We start from the raw sequence: 18,340 nt of genomic DNA on the forward strand, positions 1-18,340 counted from the left end.
ATGCAATATTTCCAAATTCGCTGACGACACTAAACTAGGAGGAGGGGTGGGCTCTGATGAGGATGTCAGGAGGCTACAGTGCGATTTGGACAGGTTGGGGGAATGGGCGGATACGTGGCAGATGCACTATAATGTGGATAAATGCGAGGTTATCCACTTTGGGGGTAAAAACAGGAGGGTAGATTATTATCTAATGGCAATAGATTGGGAGATGGGGAAGTGCAGAGGGACCTGGGTGTTCTTGTGCACCAGTCACTGAAGGAGAGCATGCAGGTGCAACAGGCGATCAAGAAGGCAAATGGTATGTTGGCCTTCATATCAAGGGGGTTCGAGTATAGGAATAGGGATACCTTACTACAGCTGTACAAGGTGCTGGTGAGACCGCATCTGGAGTATTGTGTACAGTTTTGGTCGCCCCATCTGCGGAAGGATGTTCTTGCCATGGAAAGAGTGCAACGGCGATTCACCAGGCTGATACCTGGAATGGCGGGAATGACCTACGAAGAGAGATTAAATAGTTTGGGCTTGTACTCACTGGAGTTTAGAAGATTGAGAGGGGATCTCATCGAAACATATAAAATTATGGCAGGCCTGGACAGGCTGAATTCAGAGAGAATGTTTCCAATGGCCGGGGAGCACAGAACCAGGGGCCACAGTCTAAAAATAGCGGGCAAATCATTTAAAACAGAGATGAGGAAGAATTTCTTCACTCAAAGAGTGGTGAGCCTGTGGAATTCCCTGCCACAGAGGGCTGTGAAGGCTAATTCAATAAATATTTTCAAGAGAGAATTGGATATATTTCTGAAGGCTAAGGGGATTAAGGGTTACGGAGAAAAGGCGGGGACGGGGTACTGAACTGGTAAGATCAGCTATGATCTCAGACGAAGATCAGCCATGATCTCATTGAATGGCGGAGCAGGCTCGAAGGGCCGAATGGCCTACTCCTGTTCCTATCTCTATGTTTCTATGTTTCTAAAATGAATATTCTGATATTTTGGTAGGTAAATTATAATCTCCTGGTAGATTAAGTTAACATCTCATGTAGAGGACAGCACCTCCTATGTCATTGGAGAGTTCGAGCAACCTTTGGAGATGTGGAACAGCCACTGTATCTAGTATCAATTACATTTGGCAGTATTGGAATACAAGGCCCCTTGGGTCGGAGCGATCATAATATGATCGAATTCTTCATTAAGATGGAGAATGAAGTAGTTGAATCAGAGACTAGGGTCCTCAATTTAAATAAAGGAAACTACAATGGTCTGTGGTGCGAGTTGGGTAGGATTGATTGGGGAATGGCACTCAAAGGGTTGACGGTGGATAGGCAATGGCAAACATTCAAAGACCAAATGGATGAGCTACAGAATTTGTTCATCCCAGTTTGGCATAAAAATAAAACAAAAAAGGTGACTCAACCATGGCTAACAAGGGAAATTAGGGATAGCATAAGATCCAAGGAGAGGACATATAAATTGGCCAGAAAAAGCAATAATCCTGAGGATTGGGAGCAGTTTAGGATTCAACAAAGGAGGACAAAGGCATTAATTAAGAAAGGGAAAATAGAATATGAGAGTAAGCTTTCAGGGAACATAAAAACTGACTGTAAAAGCTTTTATAGATATGTGAAGAGAAAAAGATTGGTGAAGTCAAGTGTAGGTCCCTTGCAGTCAGAATCAGGGGAATTTATAATGGGGAACAAAGAAATGGCAGACCAACTAAATACATATTTTGGTTCTGTCTTCACAAAGGAGGACACAAATAACCTCCCAGAGATGCCGGGGAACATAGGGTCTGATGAAAGGGTGGAACTGAAAGAAATCAGTATTTGTAGGGAAATGGTGTTAGGAAAATTGATGGGACTGAAGGCCGATAAATCCCCAGGGCCTGATAATCTACATCCCAGGGTACTTAAGGAAGTGGCCCTAGAAATAGTAGATGCATTGCTGGTCATCTTCCAGAACTCGATAGACTCTGGAACAGTACCCATGGATTGGAGGGTAGCTAATGTTACCCCACTATTCAAAAAAGGTGGTAGAGAAAAAGCGGGGAATTATAGACCGGTAAGCCTGACATCGGTAGTGGGGAAAATGCTAGAGTCCATTATAAAAGGTGTAGTAGCAGAGCACTTGGAAAGCAGTGACTGGATCGGACAAAGTCAACATGGATTTACAAAAGGTAAATTATGCTTGACTAATCTACTGGAATTTTTTGAGGATGTAACTGGTAAAATAGATAAGGGAGAACCAGTGGATGTGGTGTATTTGGACTTTCAGAAGGCTTTCGATAAGGTCCCGCATAAGAGATTAGCGTGCAAAATTAAGGCACATGGGATTGGGGGCAAGGTATTGACTTGGATAGAGAACTGGTTGGCGGACAGAAAGCAAAGAGTTGGAATAAACGGGTCGTTTTCCGAGTGGCAGGCAGTGACTAGTGGGGTACCGCAAGGATCGGTCCTAGGACCCTAGCTGTTCACAATATATATTAATGATCTGGACGAGGGAATTGGATGTAATATCTCCAAATTTGCAGATGACACAAAGCTGGGTGGGAGGGTATGCTATGAGGAGGATGTCGTGAAACTGCAGTACGATTTGGACAGGTTGGGTGACTGGGCAGAAACATGGCAGATGCACGATAATGTGGATAAATGTGAGGTTATCCACTTTGGTGGCAAAAACAGGAAGGCAGATTATTATTTGAATGGCAATAGATTGGGAGAAGGGGAAGTGCAAAGAGACCTGGGTGTTCTTGTGCACCAGTCGCTGAAGGTAAGCATGCAGGTGCAGCAGGCGGTTAAGAAGGCAAATGGTATGTTGGCCTTCGTAGCAAGAGGGTTTGAGTACAGGAACAAGGATGTCTTGCTACAGTTGTACAGGGCCTTGGTGAGACCGCACCTTGAGTATTGTGTGCAGTTTTGGTCGCCTTACCTGAGGAAGGACGTTCTTGCCATGGAAGGAGTGCAGCGAAGATTCACCAGGCTGATACCTGGGATGGCAGGAATGACGTATGAGGAGAGATTGTGTCGATTGGGCTTATACTCACTGGAGTTTAGAAGATTGAGAGGGGATCTCATCGAAACCTATAAAATTCTGTCAGGCCTGGACAGACTAGATGCAGGAAGGATGTTTCTGATGGCCGGGGAGTCCAGAACTCGGGGTCTTAGTCTAAGGTTAAGGGGTAAGCCATTTAGGACTGAAATGAGGAGGAATTTCTTCACCCAGAGAGTGGTGAACCTGTGGAATTCTCTGCCACAGAGGGCAGTGGAGGCCAGTTCATTAAATATATTCAAGAAGGAGTTGGATATATTTCTTAAGGCTAAAGGGATCAAGGGATATGGGGAGAAGGCAGGGACAGGGTACTGAATTTGGATGATCAGCCATGATCTCATTGAATGGCGGAGCAGGCTCGAAGGGCCGAATGGCCTACTCCTGCTCCTATCTTCTATGTATCTATAAGAAGATGATTATGGCATCAGCAAAAGAGAATGCCACCATATGGCTAATTAATTTAGTATAATCTGACGTGAGATATGATGATTGCATACTCATTTGTATACACATATATGATTCATTTTAATGTTTTTTTAAGCTAAAATGCAATGATGTAACACAGGACAAGTGATACATTTCTAAACAACAATCATATATTGTAAATTTTGTTGTAGGATGTTTCAGCTGATATAACTGTAGGAGTAAAATGATTAAATTGTTTGGGTTACATTTTCCATCCTTGAGAATAATCACTGTCTAAAATTTGCAGAAAGCTTAGACATTCTCTTTATTGTAGTGGAACTGAACGCCTTGGGGATTAGCAGATGAGTAACAATTGCACATCCTGTGGAGAACACGTGAGAGGCCCTTGGGTCCACAGCAGAACACACCAATGCTGGCCCTGTAGAAAAGGCAAAGTTAGACACAATTCAGAACAAAGGCATCTTGTACTTCCCAGGCTGTTGGCATTCTAATTTGTACTCTCATACAAGAAGCTCTTGAAGGTGAGCTGTTGAAATATTGGCACAAAATTGCTAAAAGCAGACAAGTACATCATTACACCCAGCTGCCATCAGAATGCAGTCGCTTGTTTGATACAAAATAGCATCACTTATCTATCAGGTGTCTAAAGTCAAAATAATGAACATTGTCTGGTCTTTGCTACATTAATCCTTGGAACACAGATCCTGCTGAGTGAAATTCAGCTGCACCACAGGAAACATCCTGTGAACTAATTATATGACTGAATGCATCACATTCAATTCATGTTTCTGATGACTAGTGTTAACACTTCTGATGATACGTGTCAGATGCAACTTGCTGCAGGTGAAGTGCATGGCTGTTAATACCAGGTCAGTGTTACCAAAGAGGAACATAGCAAAGTATCATATTGCATAAACTACTTATTATGTAGTTTGTAATAAATTAGGGATTTTTTCTGTGCAAAAATTAGTTAATGTAACAATTATTTCTTTTTTGCTATACCAGAGGTAGTTGAGTGGAGGTTTGCTATAAATCAGCATCCTTACATTGAGTGTGCAGTACAGAAACAGGCCATTCGGCCCAACTGGTCTATGCTGGTGTTTATGCTCCACATGAGCCTCCTCCCACCCTACTTCATCTAACCCTATGAGCATATCCTTTCATTCCTTTCTCCCTCATATGCTTATCTTGCTTCCCCTTAAATCCATCTATGCTATTCGCCTCAACGACTCCTTGTGGTAGCACGTATCACATTCTTACCACTCTTTGGGTAAAGAAGTTTATCCTAAATTCCCTAATGGATTTATTAGTGACTTTTTTATATTTACGACCTCTAGTTTTGGACTCCCCCACAAGTGGAAACATTTTCTCTGCGTCCACCCAAGCAAACCCTTTCATTATCTTAAAGACTTCTATCACAGTGTTTCTCAAACTGGGATCCACGGACCCCGAGGGGTCTGTAGAGACGTTCCGGGGGGACTGCGGCATAATCTGAAGTGTAGGAGTAAGATGCGGAGATATCCTCAGTAAACACCTCCAAAGGATAATCATCTGGGAAGCAGATCTGAATATCCACCTCCTTCAAATGAAAGGGCCAGTCTGGATCTGTAGGTTCCACTGCAATCCAGCAGTAAGTCTTTTCAGTGTATCCAGCAAATCAGCTTATCAGCTTTCTAGGTCTCGCTCCCTATCTCGGAAGTGGAACTGAACCATTCCCCACAGTGAAGGGGGAGTGAGGAATAATGATGCAATCACTTTTTAAAAAGGCCACGTTAAATTCTGCTTTTCAGATGAAACCAGCTGACCGAGTGAATAATGCGAGTCTTGGCTCTCAGCAAACTGTTCACTTCAGTCCAATGGCCGGCAAAAAGAAAGAAAGAAAGAAAGACTTGCATTTATATAGCGCCTTTCATGACTACCGGACATCCCAAAGCGCTTTACAGCCTATGAAGTACTTTTTAAAGTGTAGTCACTGTTGTAATGTAGGAAACAGGCAGCCAATTTGTGCACAGCAAGCTTCCACAAACAGCAATGTGATAATGACCAGATAATCTGCTTTAGTGATGTTGGTTGAGGGATAAATATTGGCCAGGACATTGGGGATAACTCCCTTGTTCTTCTTCGAAATAGTGCCATGGGATCTTTTACGTCCACCTAAGAGGGCAGGTGGGGTCTCGGTTTAATGTCTCATCCAGAAGACGGCACCTCCAACAGTGCAGCACTCCCTCAGTACTGTACTGAGTGTCAGCCTAGATTTTTGAGCTCAAGTCCTGGAGTGGGACTTGAACCCACAACTTTATGAAAGGACAAGGCGCTGAGTGTGCTCCCCTCCCCCTGCCTGTCCTTGACCCCCACTGGACCTGCCATCTCGCCAGGCCCCGCCCCTGCCCTCCTGCTCTGTGTACCGCTCCCTGGCCATGTCTTCCATCACTAACAGACAGGTTCTCTGTTCGAGCTGGGCAGCTGCTTCAGTTGTTTCCCGGCTCTTCTGTTGATCCTGTCTGGGAAAGAGCGGCAAGGCCTTAGGGGATCAATGAGAAATGCACTGCAGGTACTGACAGCAGAGCCCAGGTTGTGGATCACCTATCCTGGGGCGTGAAACCAGTGTCGCTCCTGCTGTGCAGGTAAAGGGAGCAGGACCATGGGATGTGTGTCAGTGCTTCCACTTGTTTTAATCTGTTTGACCCTGACGCAGAAGAGCAAGACACAGAAGAGGAGGAATCAGATGGAAGGATGCATCCCAGACAGCCCCTTTGTGGCCGGGATATCTGGGATGGAATCATCTGCCTGCAGTCCCACTGGCTGGGCAGGCTGCAATTCTTGGGTGTGTGAAATGAGGAAGACACAAGGGTGGATTTGTGCTGACAGGAGGGCAGGAAACCTAGAGGTGCATGCCAGGAGGGGGATAACGTACGAGGATACCCGCATCTTGTATCCTTTCAGCCCCGCCTCTGGCCAAGGGCTCAGCCATGTCCCTGCCAAGAAGGGCCTGCACCATCTCATCCAAGAGGGTGAGGTGAGGTTGGAATGGGAGGTGTGCCTTGTCATTGGTGCAGATTGTTGGTTGGTGAGTGATTGGGGGTCCTGCATTGAGCAGTGTGTAAGGCTAGTGGTGCAGTTAGTAGGTGACGGCTTTTGAAGATGAATTCATTGACCTTGACCAGTGGTCTGAGGTCATGAAGCTTCTTTGGGCACTGGAGCCAGGTGGTGGGGGCGACACTGCTGGTAGTGACGGCCTTGGTAATATATTCCCACATTGTTCTTTCTGGAGGGCCTCCAGGCCCCTGTGGGTAGAGGGCCAGTCTTGCAGTGTTGACACCCTGCTCAAAGCTGGAGTGCTGCGTGCGAGACCCTGGGTGCCCCTTCCCTGACTTGCTGAACCATATGTGTTAGTGCTGAGGCAGTTTTCCCATTTGTTCAGTTTAGGAAGGTAATTCAGCTTTAAGAGGTAAATAATCACATTTGGAGCTTCTTTTAAATATTGAATATTTGTAAAAAGACAAAGGGCTGAAAAATGTATTGAATCAGTGCATTTTATTTTGTCTTGCTTCAATGTGCATGGCCCTTTAAATTTCAGAGCTCCTCACTGCCCACAATGCATTGCAAGCTTCACAGCCTCACCCACAGATGCTCGGGGAAGCAGCAACACTGCACCAGCGCAACAAATTGGTCCCGGATCCCTTGTGCAAAGCCACCAGGACGGCATTGCACCCAAGGTTAGTGCCACCTACCTCCATGCCCCCTACACCAATTTAGGTTAGTTAGCGCTGCGGCCATTTCGGGCGGCCATTAATGGCAGTTGGCGATGACATCGACTGCTTTGCTGGTGATCACTAACTTTTCCCCCGTACTCATTGATGCTGTTTTCTCACCAAGTGAGTATTGAGACCGCGCGATTTTGATGTCGGGGATTGTTGGTGCAGCGAATTGTGCGGGATCTGAGGTAACATCTGTAGCGTTAATACCGAGCTTCATCCAAGAAGGCATGACAAGTTACCTCCATTATCATAGAATCATAGAAGGATACAGCACAGAAGGAGGCCATTTGGCCCATCGCACCATCGCACCTGTGCCGACTCTTTGGTAGAGCTATCCACCTAGTCCCACTCCCCCGCTCTTTAATTTAAATAGAAGAGTCTGTGATTCGGAATCCATTTGAAAAGGGGTCCTTCAACCAGAAAAGTTTGAGAACCACTGCTCTATCAGGTCACCCCTCAGAGAGATCCAGCATGGATTTGTAAAGGGTAGGTCATGCCTGACAAACCTAATTGAATTTTTTGAAGAGGTGGCTAAAGTAGTGGACAGGGAAATGTCTATGGATGTTATTTATATGGACTTCCAGAAGGCATTTGATAAAGTCCCTCATAACAGACTGTTAGCTAAAGTTGAAGCTCATGGAATTGAAGGTAAATTATTGACCTGGTTAGAAAATTGGCTGAGCAACAGGAGACAGTGTGCAAGGATAATGGGCAGGTACTCTAATTGGCAGAATGTGCCTAGTGATGTCCCGCAAGGATCTGTGTTGGGGCCTCAACTACTCATTACACTTATTAACGACTTAGATGATGGGATAGAAAGCCACATATCCAAGTTTGCCGATGACACAAAAATAGGCAGCATTGTAAGCAGTGTAGATGGAAGCATAAAATTATAAAGAGATATTAATAGATTAAGTGAATGGGCAAAGCTGTGGCAAATGGATTTCAATGTAAGAAAATGTGAGGTCATCCACTTTGGATCTAAAATGGATAGAACAGAGTACTTTCTAAATGGTGAAAAGCTTCAAGCAGTGGAGGTCCAAAGAGACTTGGGGTCCATGTACATAAATCATTAAAATGTCATGGACAGGTACAGAAAATAATCAAAAAGGCTAATGGACTGCTGGCCTTTATATCTAGAGGACTAGAATACAAGGGGGTAGAAGTTATGCTGGAGCTATACAAATCCCTGGTTAGACCACACCTGGAGTAGTGCGAGCAGTTCTGGGCACCACACCTTAGGAAGGATATATTGGCCTGGGAGGGAGTGCAGCGTTGATTTACCAGAATGATACCTGGGGGGGGATAAATTCGGTATTGCCCTGTTTGGGGCGCAATTATCAGCCGGGCGTAAAGTTTAATGCCTGGCGCTAATTATCGCCTCTGACTGCAATCTTGGCTTCTATCGCCCCTGGAGGTAATTGGAGCACTAAATCAGGCGCTACACACCTCTCTTAAGGCGCTAACGCCGAGGAGCGAGGCGCTATCCCTGAGCAGTAGCGAAGCTCATGTGATGTCAGTCAGCAATGGAATACAGACACAATGGCGCCGACCAGTTCTTAAAGGGGAGGGTTGATCTTGCTCTCCATCCACACCCTGCTCATTGCAGCCTTGAATCTCGGCCTGGAGAGACCGGTACATCAAATCTGCTGGAAAGAACAATGGAGAGGCCCAGGGAAAGAGCTCAGAGTGCAGCCCCCATAGTCTCTTCTAAATCGATACAAGGAAGGTCAAATCAAAATGAACCTGCAAAGTGCTGCTCAGTACACAAAACTCCTTCACACAGTGTTGAATCTCTCCAGAAGTCTCTCTCTCTCAATGAGTGGTGTAAAAATGTTGCCGACAAAAAAAGGCAGGAAGCGGTCGCCTTTAAATAGCGCTCCCTTCCCAACTGCAAAACGCTCCCCTGTTGACAGACAGGAAGCAAAGAGTTGGAATAATCAGCTCTTTTTCCGAGTGGCAGGCAGTGACTAGTGGGGTACCACAGGGATTGGTCCTAGGACCCCAGCTATTCACAATATATATATAAATGATCTAGATGAGGGAACTAGATGTAATATCTCCAAGTTTGCAGACGACACAAAGCTGGGTTGGCGTGTGTGCTGTGAGGAGGATGCTGAGAAACTCCAGTATGATTTGGACAGGTTGGGTGATCGGGCAGAAGCATGGCAGATGCAGTTTCATGTGGATAAATGCAAGGTTATCCACTTTGGTGGCAAAAACAGGAAGGCTGATTATTATCTGAACGGCAATAGATTGGGAGAAGGGGAAGTGCAACGAGACCTGAGTGTCCTTGTGCACCAGTCGCTGAAGAAGGCAAATGGTATGTTGGCATTCGTAGCGAGAGGGTTCGAGTACAAGAACAAGGATGACTTGCTACAGTTGTACAGGGCCTTGGTGAGACCACACCTTGAGTATTGTGTGCAGTTTTGGTCACCTTATCTGAGGAAGGATGTTCTTGCCATGGAGGGAGTGCAGCGAAGATTCACCAGACTGATACCTGGGATGGCAGGAATGACGTATGAGGAGAGATTGGGTCGATTGGGCTTATACTCGCTGGAGTTTAGAAGAATGAGAGGGGATCTCATTGAAACTTATAAAATTCTAACAGGACTGGACAGACTGGATGCAGGAAGGATGTTCTCGATGGCCGGGGAGTCCAGAACCAGGGGTCATAGTCTAAGGATAAGGTGTAAGCCATTTAGGACAGAGATGAGGAGGAATTTCTTCACCCAGAGAATGGTGAACCTGTGGAATTCTCTACCACAGAAGGCAGTGGAGGCCAATTCATTAAGTATATTCAAGAAGGAGTTGGATATATTTCTTAAGGCTAAAGGGATCAAGGGATATGGGGAGAAGGCAGGGACAGGGTACTGAATTTGGATGATCAGCCATGATCTCATTGAATGGCGGAGCAGGCTCGAGGAGCCGAATGGCCTACTCCTATCTTCTATGTTTCTATGTTTACAGGCTAACTATAGATTACACTGCGTTGAATGCAGTTACACCCAAACTGCATCCAATAGTAGCCAGTCCAGCTACTATTTTAAACGGACTAAATAGTGAGCATTGAATTTTTACCGTCTTAAACATCGCTAATGGTTTCTGGTCAATACCAGTAGCCCCAGAATCACAGGATAAATTTGCTTTTACAGTACAGGACAAGCAGTACACCTGGACTCGGGTTCCACAGGGATTTCACAACAGCCCAAATATTTTTCACCGAGTAATGGCGGGGGTTTTGGCCCCACTGGAATTAAGTGCTAGTGGAAGTGTAGTCCTGCAGTATGTAGATGACATTTTGATAGCCTCGGGAACAAATGGAGAACATGTACGCACCTTAGTACAAGTATTAGTTATCATTCAAGCAGCAGGGTTGAAAATAAACCCTAAGAAAGCACAGGTTGGACAATTGGAAGTCCATCACCTAGGCTATGTACTGGCACAAGGCACTAAACGCCTACCAGAAGATAGGAAATTGACTAGCTTAAGTTTACCCCATCCACAGCATGTTAAAGAAGTTCGGCAGGTTTTGGGACTGTTCAACTACTGCCGTAACTTTATTCTGAACTATTCATGAATAGCAGCTCCGATACAAGATTTGATCAAAGGGGGGAGACCTTCCAGGACACAATTAGGGGAAGGCGAATGGACCCCACAATGTGAAGAAGCTTTTGTCCAGTTAAAGCAAGCCCTCACGTCGGCACCCGCATTGGGATTGCCAGATATGAGGAAACCTTTTCACGTCCATTGCCACAACCATGGGGGCCATTACACAGCGGTGGTAACACAGGACCACGGGGATAAGCAAAGACTGGTAGCATACTATTCTGCTAAAATAGATCCAGTAGCGGCTGGCTTTAGCCATTACCTGCAAGCCCTTGATTGCTCAGCATGGGCAATCAGAATCAGTGATTCCTAGATCAGCCATGATCTTATTGAATGGCGGAGCAGGCTCGAGTGGCCAAGTGGCCTATTCCTGCTCCTATTTCTTATGTTCTTATGCCTTAATCTCCAAACTCAGAAAAGCACAACCTAAAGCACTAGTGCTCCAAAACAGCCATCTATGTGCCTGAGATTGTCAATTTATGGAGTTAGTTTTTGTCAAGTTACAGGAGGACTTGTGCTATGACCCTGCACCCACTAGGAACACGGTTCAGAATGCTGTACTCATTTCTCATAGGACCCTCATAAGAGCAGAGGGAAGATTATCATCCCATCAACAAGCCCAGTTTTTAAACATGTGGCAGTGTAGCAGCTTTTCAGCTGAAATCTGCTTGAGCACTTTTTGCAATTCAGAGATCAGTTGTTGCTTGCATAATCTATTTTAAAGTCTTGGGCATCAGAAAAAAGATACTGTAATGCCACATGTGGCTTACAAGTGTGTACACAATACCCTGAAAGGTTAGATGCAAAATATTCAATTTTAGCAATAAATGAAATTAGTGGTTAGGGAAATTTTTGCATGGCTACAAATTCTGAAACTTTTGTGGAAAAGGTGAAAGCTGAACCTTTGAAAACAGAGCCATGCATCCTTTTTATTTTCCACTATGTTTTGAAAATTAATTTCTCTCTCCTTCAGCTCTGCTGTCACACGGCAAACTATGGCCAACCTGATCCCAATTGCCTACCAATTCTACTCGTGGTTGCAGGGAGATGCAGGATTGTAGCTCAGACACAGTACACTTTCTATTTTACCCCTCACTTTATGGAAATGCAGTCCCCACTTATCAGTGCCTTATACAGTATGGCTGAGACTGGGCTCTCACAGGATTAGCAAGGGTATTCGTGCAGTGTCACTTCACTTGGTGATAGTGCAAGTTAGTTTTCCAATTTAGAGCACCATTTTGGTTGAGCCCAAACGCTTTTAAAATGTGTGTTTATTATAATGTGGATTATGGACTATGGTCCAAACTTATTATAAAAATACATTAATTACTGATCACTCAATGACTAGTACATCAAAGGCCTTACCCAGGGTGATCATCAGCTATGCGTTTGAACTCCTTGTTCCAGTTTGGCCTGCCATAGAAAGTCTTCTGTTTCAGCCCAGTGATAACATCTTTGTTCTCTTCATAATGCAAGGCAATGTGAGCAGCCTGCAGCAAAGCAAGTGCCAGTCTATCATCAGAGCAATTGGCTACAGGTCTTTAGTTTTGCAAATTACAGCTAAAACTTTTTCTTAACCCCTTCATTGGCAAAAAATAAACCTTAGGTAGCACTAAGCAGTACAATCCACTCTTAGGAAGTAGATAATGAGTTAATATAGTAGTGGTGATATTATACCCAGTTAAGTAGTAGCACGGCTCATTAGAACCCCATAGCATAGCATGGTAAAATTCAGATTCAGGCTAGTGAACTGCTACATATTGAATTTCCAATCCCAGCATCAGCACTATGGGGAGGTGCCAAGTGGAAGCCAAATAATTCTTCATAGGGAGAGAAAGTGGGTGGCATATTCATCTTAGTCTGCTCTAATGCACTGCCTACCAGCTGGGCTTGCAATAGCATTGGTAGAGGTCCGGCATAAATTCACCCATCGGCATTCTCGGCGGGGTTGATAACAAAATATATAGAGACCCAAGAATAGAGATCGGGGAAAATATCTTCAAAAGAGGGTGTATCACCCTCATAAAAACAGTGTGTACCAATCATATTAAGCTGCACTGGGTAAGTGATACAGCACTATTTACAATATATTAAAAAATAGTATGTCTGCACACGTAGATGTCATACTGCAATTGTCACACTTTGGTACAGGTGCAAAACAATCTTAAAATGGAGTGTGCTTCCGAGATGAAGTCTGAAAATGACCAGCATATTCTAATTTGCAAATTTCCCCGACTAGACAATTAAATTCTAAATGTCCCAAAGCTCTGTTTACTTAACAATTAAACTTTCTGGCTCAAAGGGATATAGCTCCATTTTATCAGCAGAATAATACATGATATAACACTCGTGACCTTTCAAACAGTGACCTTGAATTACCTCTGTATTTGTGCCCAGAGACACATGTAATCTGGGCGCAAACCAAATAGGAATTGGTTTGCGACATAAGTGAGTTACACGCGTAACTACAATACGCCTAAATCTTCGTGGTCTTTTACAGCTGTCTGCCAATCCCTCCGTCTGAACAAATCACCACAAATAACATGGCCATGCCCCCAAATTAGAGGCTCAGATACGAGTTTCATACAATTGCGCTTACTCAGAGGCTCTCTTAAAATTACCACCAGATTTTCAGGCACAGCAGGAAGCAAAGTTTTTTTTGGGGGGGTTTTATTGCAATTTTTTGAAGTGTTTTCTAAAATGTATCCTCCTTGAGATCTGCATTGTATTTTCTGTTTCATTTAATACATTTTTATGGCATAAGTATAAGTCACATTAAAAATTGAAAAGCTTCCCTGATTGCAGGTTCTTAAATGCATTGTGCCGAATATGCAAGAATGATGGTTAAATGAGTTGAAACTTTAATTTTCATACATAAAGAAGAAATATATGGGTCCCGATATTAATACGAAGGCGACTTCTGAGCGGGGTGGGGGTGTAGTGGAATTGCGTTGGAGAAACCTGGAAGTTAACTGAGCGGGTTGGAATTTGCAATCACAATTGAATTGTACCTGCATGTCTCAGTTGTGTTTAAAGGGATACTGCATAAAAGTAAATTGGAGGTGCTCAGGATGAATGGTGGACATAGAGGAAGGGCAGCACCCAGATTTATGATGCCTCACTGGAATTACTGCTGGGTGCAGTCAGGAGGAGGAGCGACACATTTTTCCCCAGCAATGGGAGGAAGAAACCTGCTACTCTCATCAAGAAGGTGTGGTTGGAGGCAACTGAGGAGATGAGTAGTAGGAGCATTGTGCCCATGTCATGGATGCAATGCAAGAAGCCATTTAGTGACCTAAGCAAGTCAGGAAAAGTGAGTACATTTGCTGATTCAACTACATCCTGTGCTTTAAGCCCCTGCTTTCACTCTGTGTAATTTGCTAAGTATTCTCCATCACATCTCTTCTCACACCCACTCAACTTTCAGCAGCAACCCAGCCTTCACTTTCTATACACTTCATCACCTCCCCATTTATCCATCTACCGTTGACACTCATCCCAATCCTTATGCAACATAGAAACATAGAAGAGAGGAGCAGGAGTAGGCCATTCGGCCCTTCGAGCCTGCTCCGCCATTCAATGAGATCATGGCTGATCATCCAAATTCAGTACCCTGTCCCTGCCTTCTCGCCATATCCCTTGATCCCTTTAGCCTTAAGAAATATATCCAACTCCTTCTTGAATATATTTAATGACCTGGCCTCCACCGCCCTCTGTGGCAGAGAATTCCACAGGTTCACCACTCTCTGGGTGAAGAAATTCCTCCTCATTTCAGTCCTAAATAGCTTACCCCTTATCCTTAGACTATGACCCCTGGTTCTGGACTCCCCAGCCATCAGAAACATCCTTCCTGCATCTAGTCTGTCCAGGCCTGACAGAATTTTATAGGTTTCGATGAGATCCCCTCTCAATCTTCTAAACTCCAGTGAGTATAAGCCCATTCGACACAATCTCTCCTCATACGTCATTTCTGCCATCCCAGGTATCAGCCTGGTGAATCTTCGCTGCACTCCTTCCATGGCAAGAACGTCCTTCCTCAGATAAGGCGACCAAAACTGCACACAATACTCAAGGTGCGGTCTCACCAAGGCCCTGTACAACTGTAGCAAGACATCCTTCTTCCTGTACTCAAACCCTCTTGCTATGAAGGCCAACATACCATTTGCCTTCTTAACCGCCTGCTGCACCTGCATGCTTACCTTCCGCGACTGGTGCACAAGAACACCCAGGTCTCTTTGCACTTCCCCTTCTCCCAATCTATTGCCATTCAAATAATAATCTGCCTTCCTGTTTTTGCCATCAAAGTGGATAACCTCACATTTATCCACATTATAGTGCATTTGCCATGTTTCTGCCCAATCACCCAACCTGTCCAAATCGTACTGGAGTTTCACGACATCCTCCTCACAGCATACCCTCCCACCCAGCTTTGTGTCATCTGCAAATTTGGAGATATTACATCCAATTCCCTCATCCAGATCATTAATATATATTGTGAACAGCTGGGGTCCTAGGACCGATCCTTGCGGTACCCCACTAGTCACTGCCTGCCACTCGGAAAACAACCCATTTATTCCAACTCTTTGCTTTCTGTCCGCCAACCAGTTCTCTATCCAAGTCAATACCTTGCCCCCAATCCCATGTGCCTTAATTTTGCACGCTAATCTCTTATGCGGGATCTTATCGAAAGCCTTCTGAAAGTCCAAATACACCACATGCACTGGTTCTCCCTTATTTATTTTACCAGTTACATCCTCAAAAAATTCCAGTAGATTAGTCAAGCATGATTTACCTTTTGTAAATCCATGTTGACTTTGTCCAATCCTGTCACTGCTTTCCAAGTGCTCTGCTATTACATCTTTTATAATGGACTCTAGCATTTTCCCCACTACCGATGCCAGGCTTACTGGTCTATAATTCCCCGCTTTTTCTCTACCACCTTTTTTGAATAGTGGGGTAACATTAGCTACCCTCCAATCCATGGGTACTGTTCCAGAGTCTATCGAGTTCTAGAAGATGACCAGCAATGCATCTACTATTTCTAGGGCCACTTCCTTAAGTACCCTGGAATGTAGATTATCAGGCCCTGGGGATTTATCGGCCTTCAGTCCCATCAATTTTCCTAACACCATTTCCCTACAAATACTGATTTCTTTCAGTTCCACCCTTTCATCAGACCCTATGTTCCCCGGCATCTCTGGGAGGTTATTTGTGTCCTCCTTTGTGAAGACAGAACCAAAATATGTATTTAGTTGGTCTGCCATTTCTTTGTTCCCCATTATAAATTCCCCTGATTCTGACTGCAAGGGACCTACGCTTGACTTCACCAATCTTTTTCTCTTCACATATCTATAAAAGCTTTTACAGTCAGTTTTTATGTTCCCTGCAAGCTTACTCTCATTCTATTTTCCCTTTCTTAATTAATCCCTTTGTCCTCCTTTGCTGAATCCTAAACTGCTCCCAATCCTCAGGATTATTGCTTTTTCTGGCCAATTTATATGTCCTCTCCTTGGATCTTATGCTATCCCTAATTTCCCTTGTTAGCCACGGTTGAGTCACCTTTTTTGTTTTATTTTTATGCCAAACTGGGATGAACAAATTCTGTAGTTCATCCATTCGGTCTTTGAATGTTTGCCATTGCCTATCCACCGTCAACCCTTTGAGTGACATTCCCCAATCAATCCTACCCAACTCGCTCCTCAGACCATCGTAGTTTCCTTTATTTAAATTCAGGACCCTAGTCTCTGAGTCAACTACTTCATTCTCCATCTTAATGAAGAATTCGATCATATTATGATCGCTCCGACCCAGGGGGCCTTGTACAACAAGATTGCTAATTAATCCTTCCTCATTACATAATACCCAGTCTAAGATTGCCTGATCTCTGGTTGGTTCGTTGACATATTGGTCCAGGAAACCATCCCGTAAACACTCCAAGAATTCCTCCTCCACAGTATTGTTACTAATTTGGTTAGCCCAATCTATATGTAGATTAAAGTCACCCATGATGACTGCTGTGCCCTTATTGCACGCTTCTTTAATTTCCCTTTTAATGCCATCCCCAACCTCTGCCTTACTGTTTGGAGGTCTATATATCACGCCCACTAACGTTTTCTTCCCCTTAGTATTTCTCAATTCTACCCATACAGATTCCACATCATCAGAGCTAATATCCTTCATTACAATTGTGTTAATCCCTTCTTTAACCAGTAATGCTACCCCACCTCCCTTTCCTTTTTGCCTATCTTTCCTGAATATCGAATACCCCTGGATGTTGAGTTCCCAGCCTTGGCCATCCTTGAGCCACGTTTCCATAATCCCAACCAAATCATATTCGTTTACCTCTATTTGCGCAGCCAATTCATCCACCTTATTATGAATGCTCCTCGCATTAAGACACAAAGCCTTCAGGCTTGTTTTTTTAACGCTCTTAGACCTATTAGAATGATTATTTACTGTGGCCATGTTTGATTTAAACCGTTGGGCCTAGAAATTCACTATGGCCCCGCCAGCTGGCTAGCGCCCAAAAGTTAGCGCTGGGCGGGAAGCCTATAGCGATCATCAGATATTCATTGTTAGCGCCACAATTCGGAAGCGGGCGCTATACCAGGGTGTGCCCGCCTCCGCTTGGTGCGCTGACACTGAATATCAGCGCTCTTGGCGCCGCTGCGCCAGGCGCTGCGCAGCGGCAGGCTGCGGTACTGCAGGCCTCCTCCTTCTCTTAAGGGGGAGCTGCCTGCAACGGGGAGATCGCTGCTGGATAGTGCCGGCAAATGAGCCCGGCACCACGGAGAAGTGCCGGGCTCGCGGAAAGCAGCCGGCAATGCCGCGGGGGGGGGGGGTGGAGGAGGCCGGGGAAGGAGGTGCGGGCAGGCGGCCGCCGCAAAAGCGGCCGGCCGCACCTTCCGCTTTAAAGCACCCCACTAAGGCAGCAGGATGGCCCCGTTTTCTGGTCGCTGTTTGCGGCCGCTTCGGAGGAGGCGGCCGCAACTAAATATGGGGATCGGCGCGGTTTTGGGGCGGAACCGGGGCACTGCGCACACCGATGACATCATCGGTGCCGGCGCAGCGCTAACGGCTACCGCCACCAATACCGCTGCGCTGAATATCTGCGCAAACTCATTTTTGGCGCAAAATCACCCTTTAGGCGTTAACTGGGCGCAAAGCTGGCAGCGCCTTAATGAATTTCTAGGCCTTGATTTCTCTGACTGCCACTTTTGCTTTTCTCCTTCCTATCTTTTGCTTTTATCCTTGTTTCCCTTTCCTCTGTCTCCCTGCTCAGGTTCCCAACCCTCTGCCATTTTAGTTTAAACCCTCCCCCAGAGCACTAGCAAACACTCCCCCCTAGGACATCAGTTCCAGCCCTGCCCAGGTGCAAACGTGATGCATCGGTTGAATATCTCACCTTCATTCACTCACAGGTCAGGTTTTTTTGTCCCTTGTAGGAGAAGAGGGTGCAAAACGGAAGGGAGAGGGAGAGGACTGGAGGTGGACTGCCAC

The 18,340-nt window shown here is 45.1% G+C and overlaps 1 protein-coding gene across 2 annotated transcripts in view; it reads right to left on the reverse strand.

Moving 5' to 3' along the window:
* Nucleotides 1-3,575: 3,575 nt before the first annotated feature.
* The window catches only part of LOC147121268 (NADPH oxidase 3-like), a 78,087-nt gene continuing 63,322 nt past the window's right edge, over nucleotides 3,576-18,340 (reverse strand). Inside the window, exons 9-10 of one of the 2 annotated variants that reach the window (XM_085981495.1) lie at nucleotides 12,206-12,330; nucleotides 3,576-3,891 (exon numbers count right to left, since the gene is read on the reverse strand). In XM_085981495.1, the coding sequence (XP_085837621.1) occupies nucleotides 3,765-3,891; nucleotides 12,206-12,330 (252 nt within the window). In that variant the 3' untranslated portion in view covers nucleotides 3,576-3,764. The remainder of the gene's footprint in view (nucleotides 3,892-12,205; nucleotides 12,331-18,340) is intronic. The other variant, XM_085981496.1, reaches the window with a different exon arrangement.

Source organism: Somniosus microcephalus, chromosome 3 (genome assembly GCF_052327205.1).
Source record: "Somniosus microcephalus isolate GS21.2 chromosome 3, FLI_Smic_1.0, whole genome shotgun sequence".
Taxonomy (NCBI): domain Eukaryota; kingdom Metazoa; phylum Chordata; class Chondrichthyes; order Squaliformes; family Somniosidae; genus Somniosus; species Somniosus microcephalus.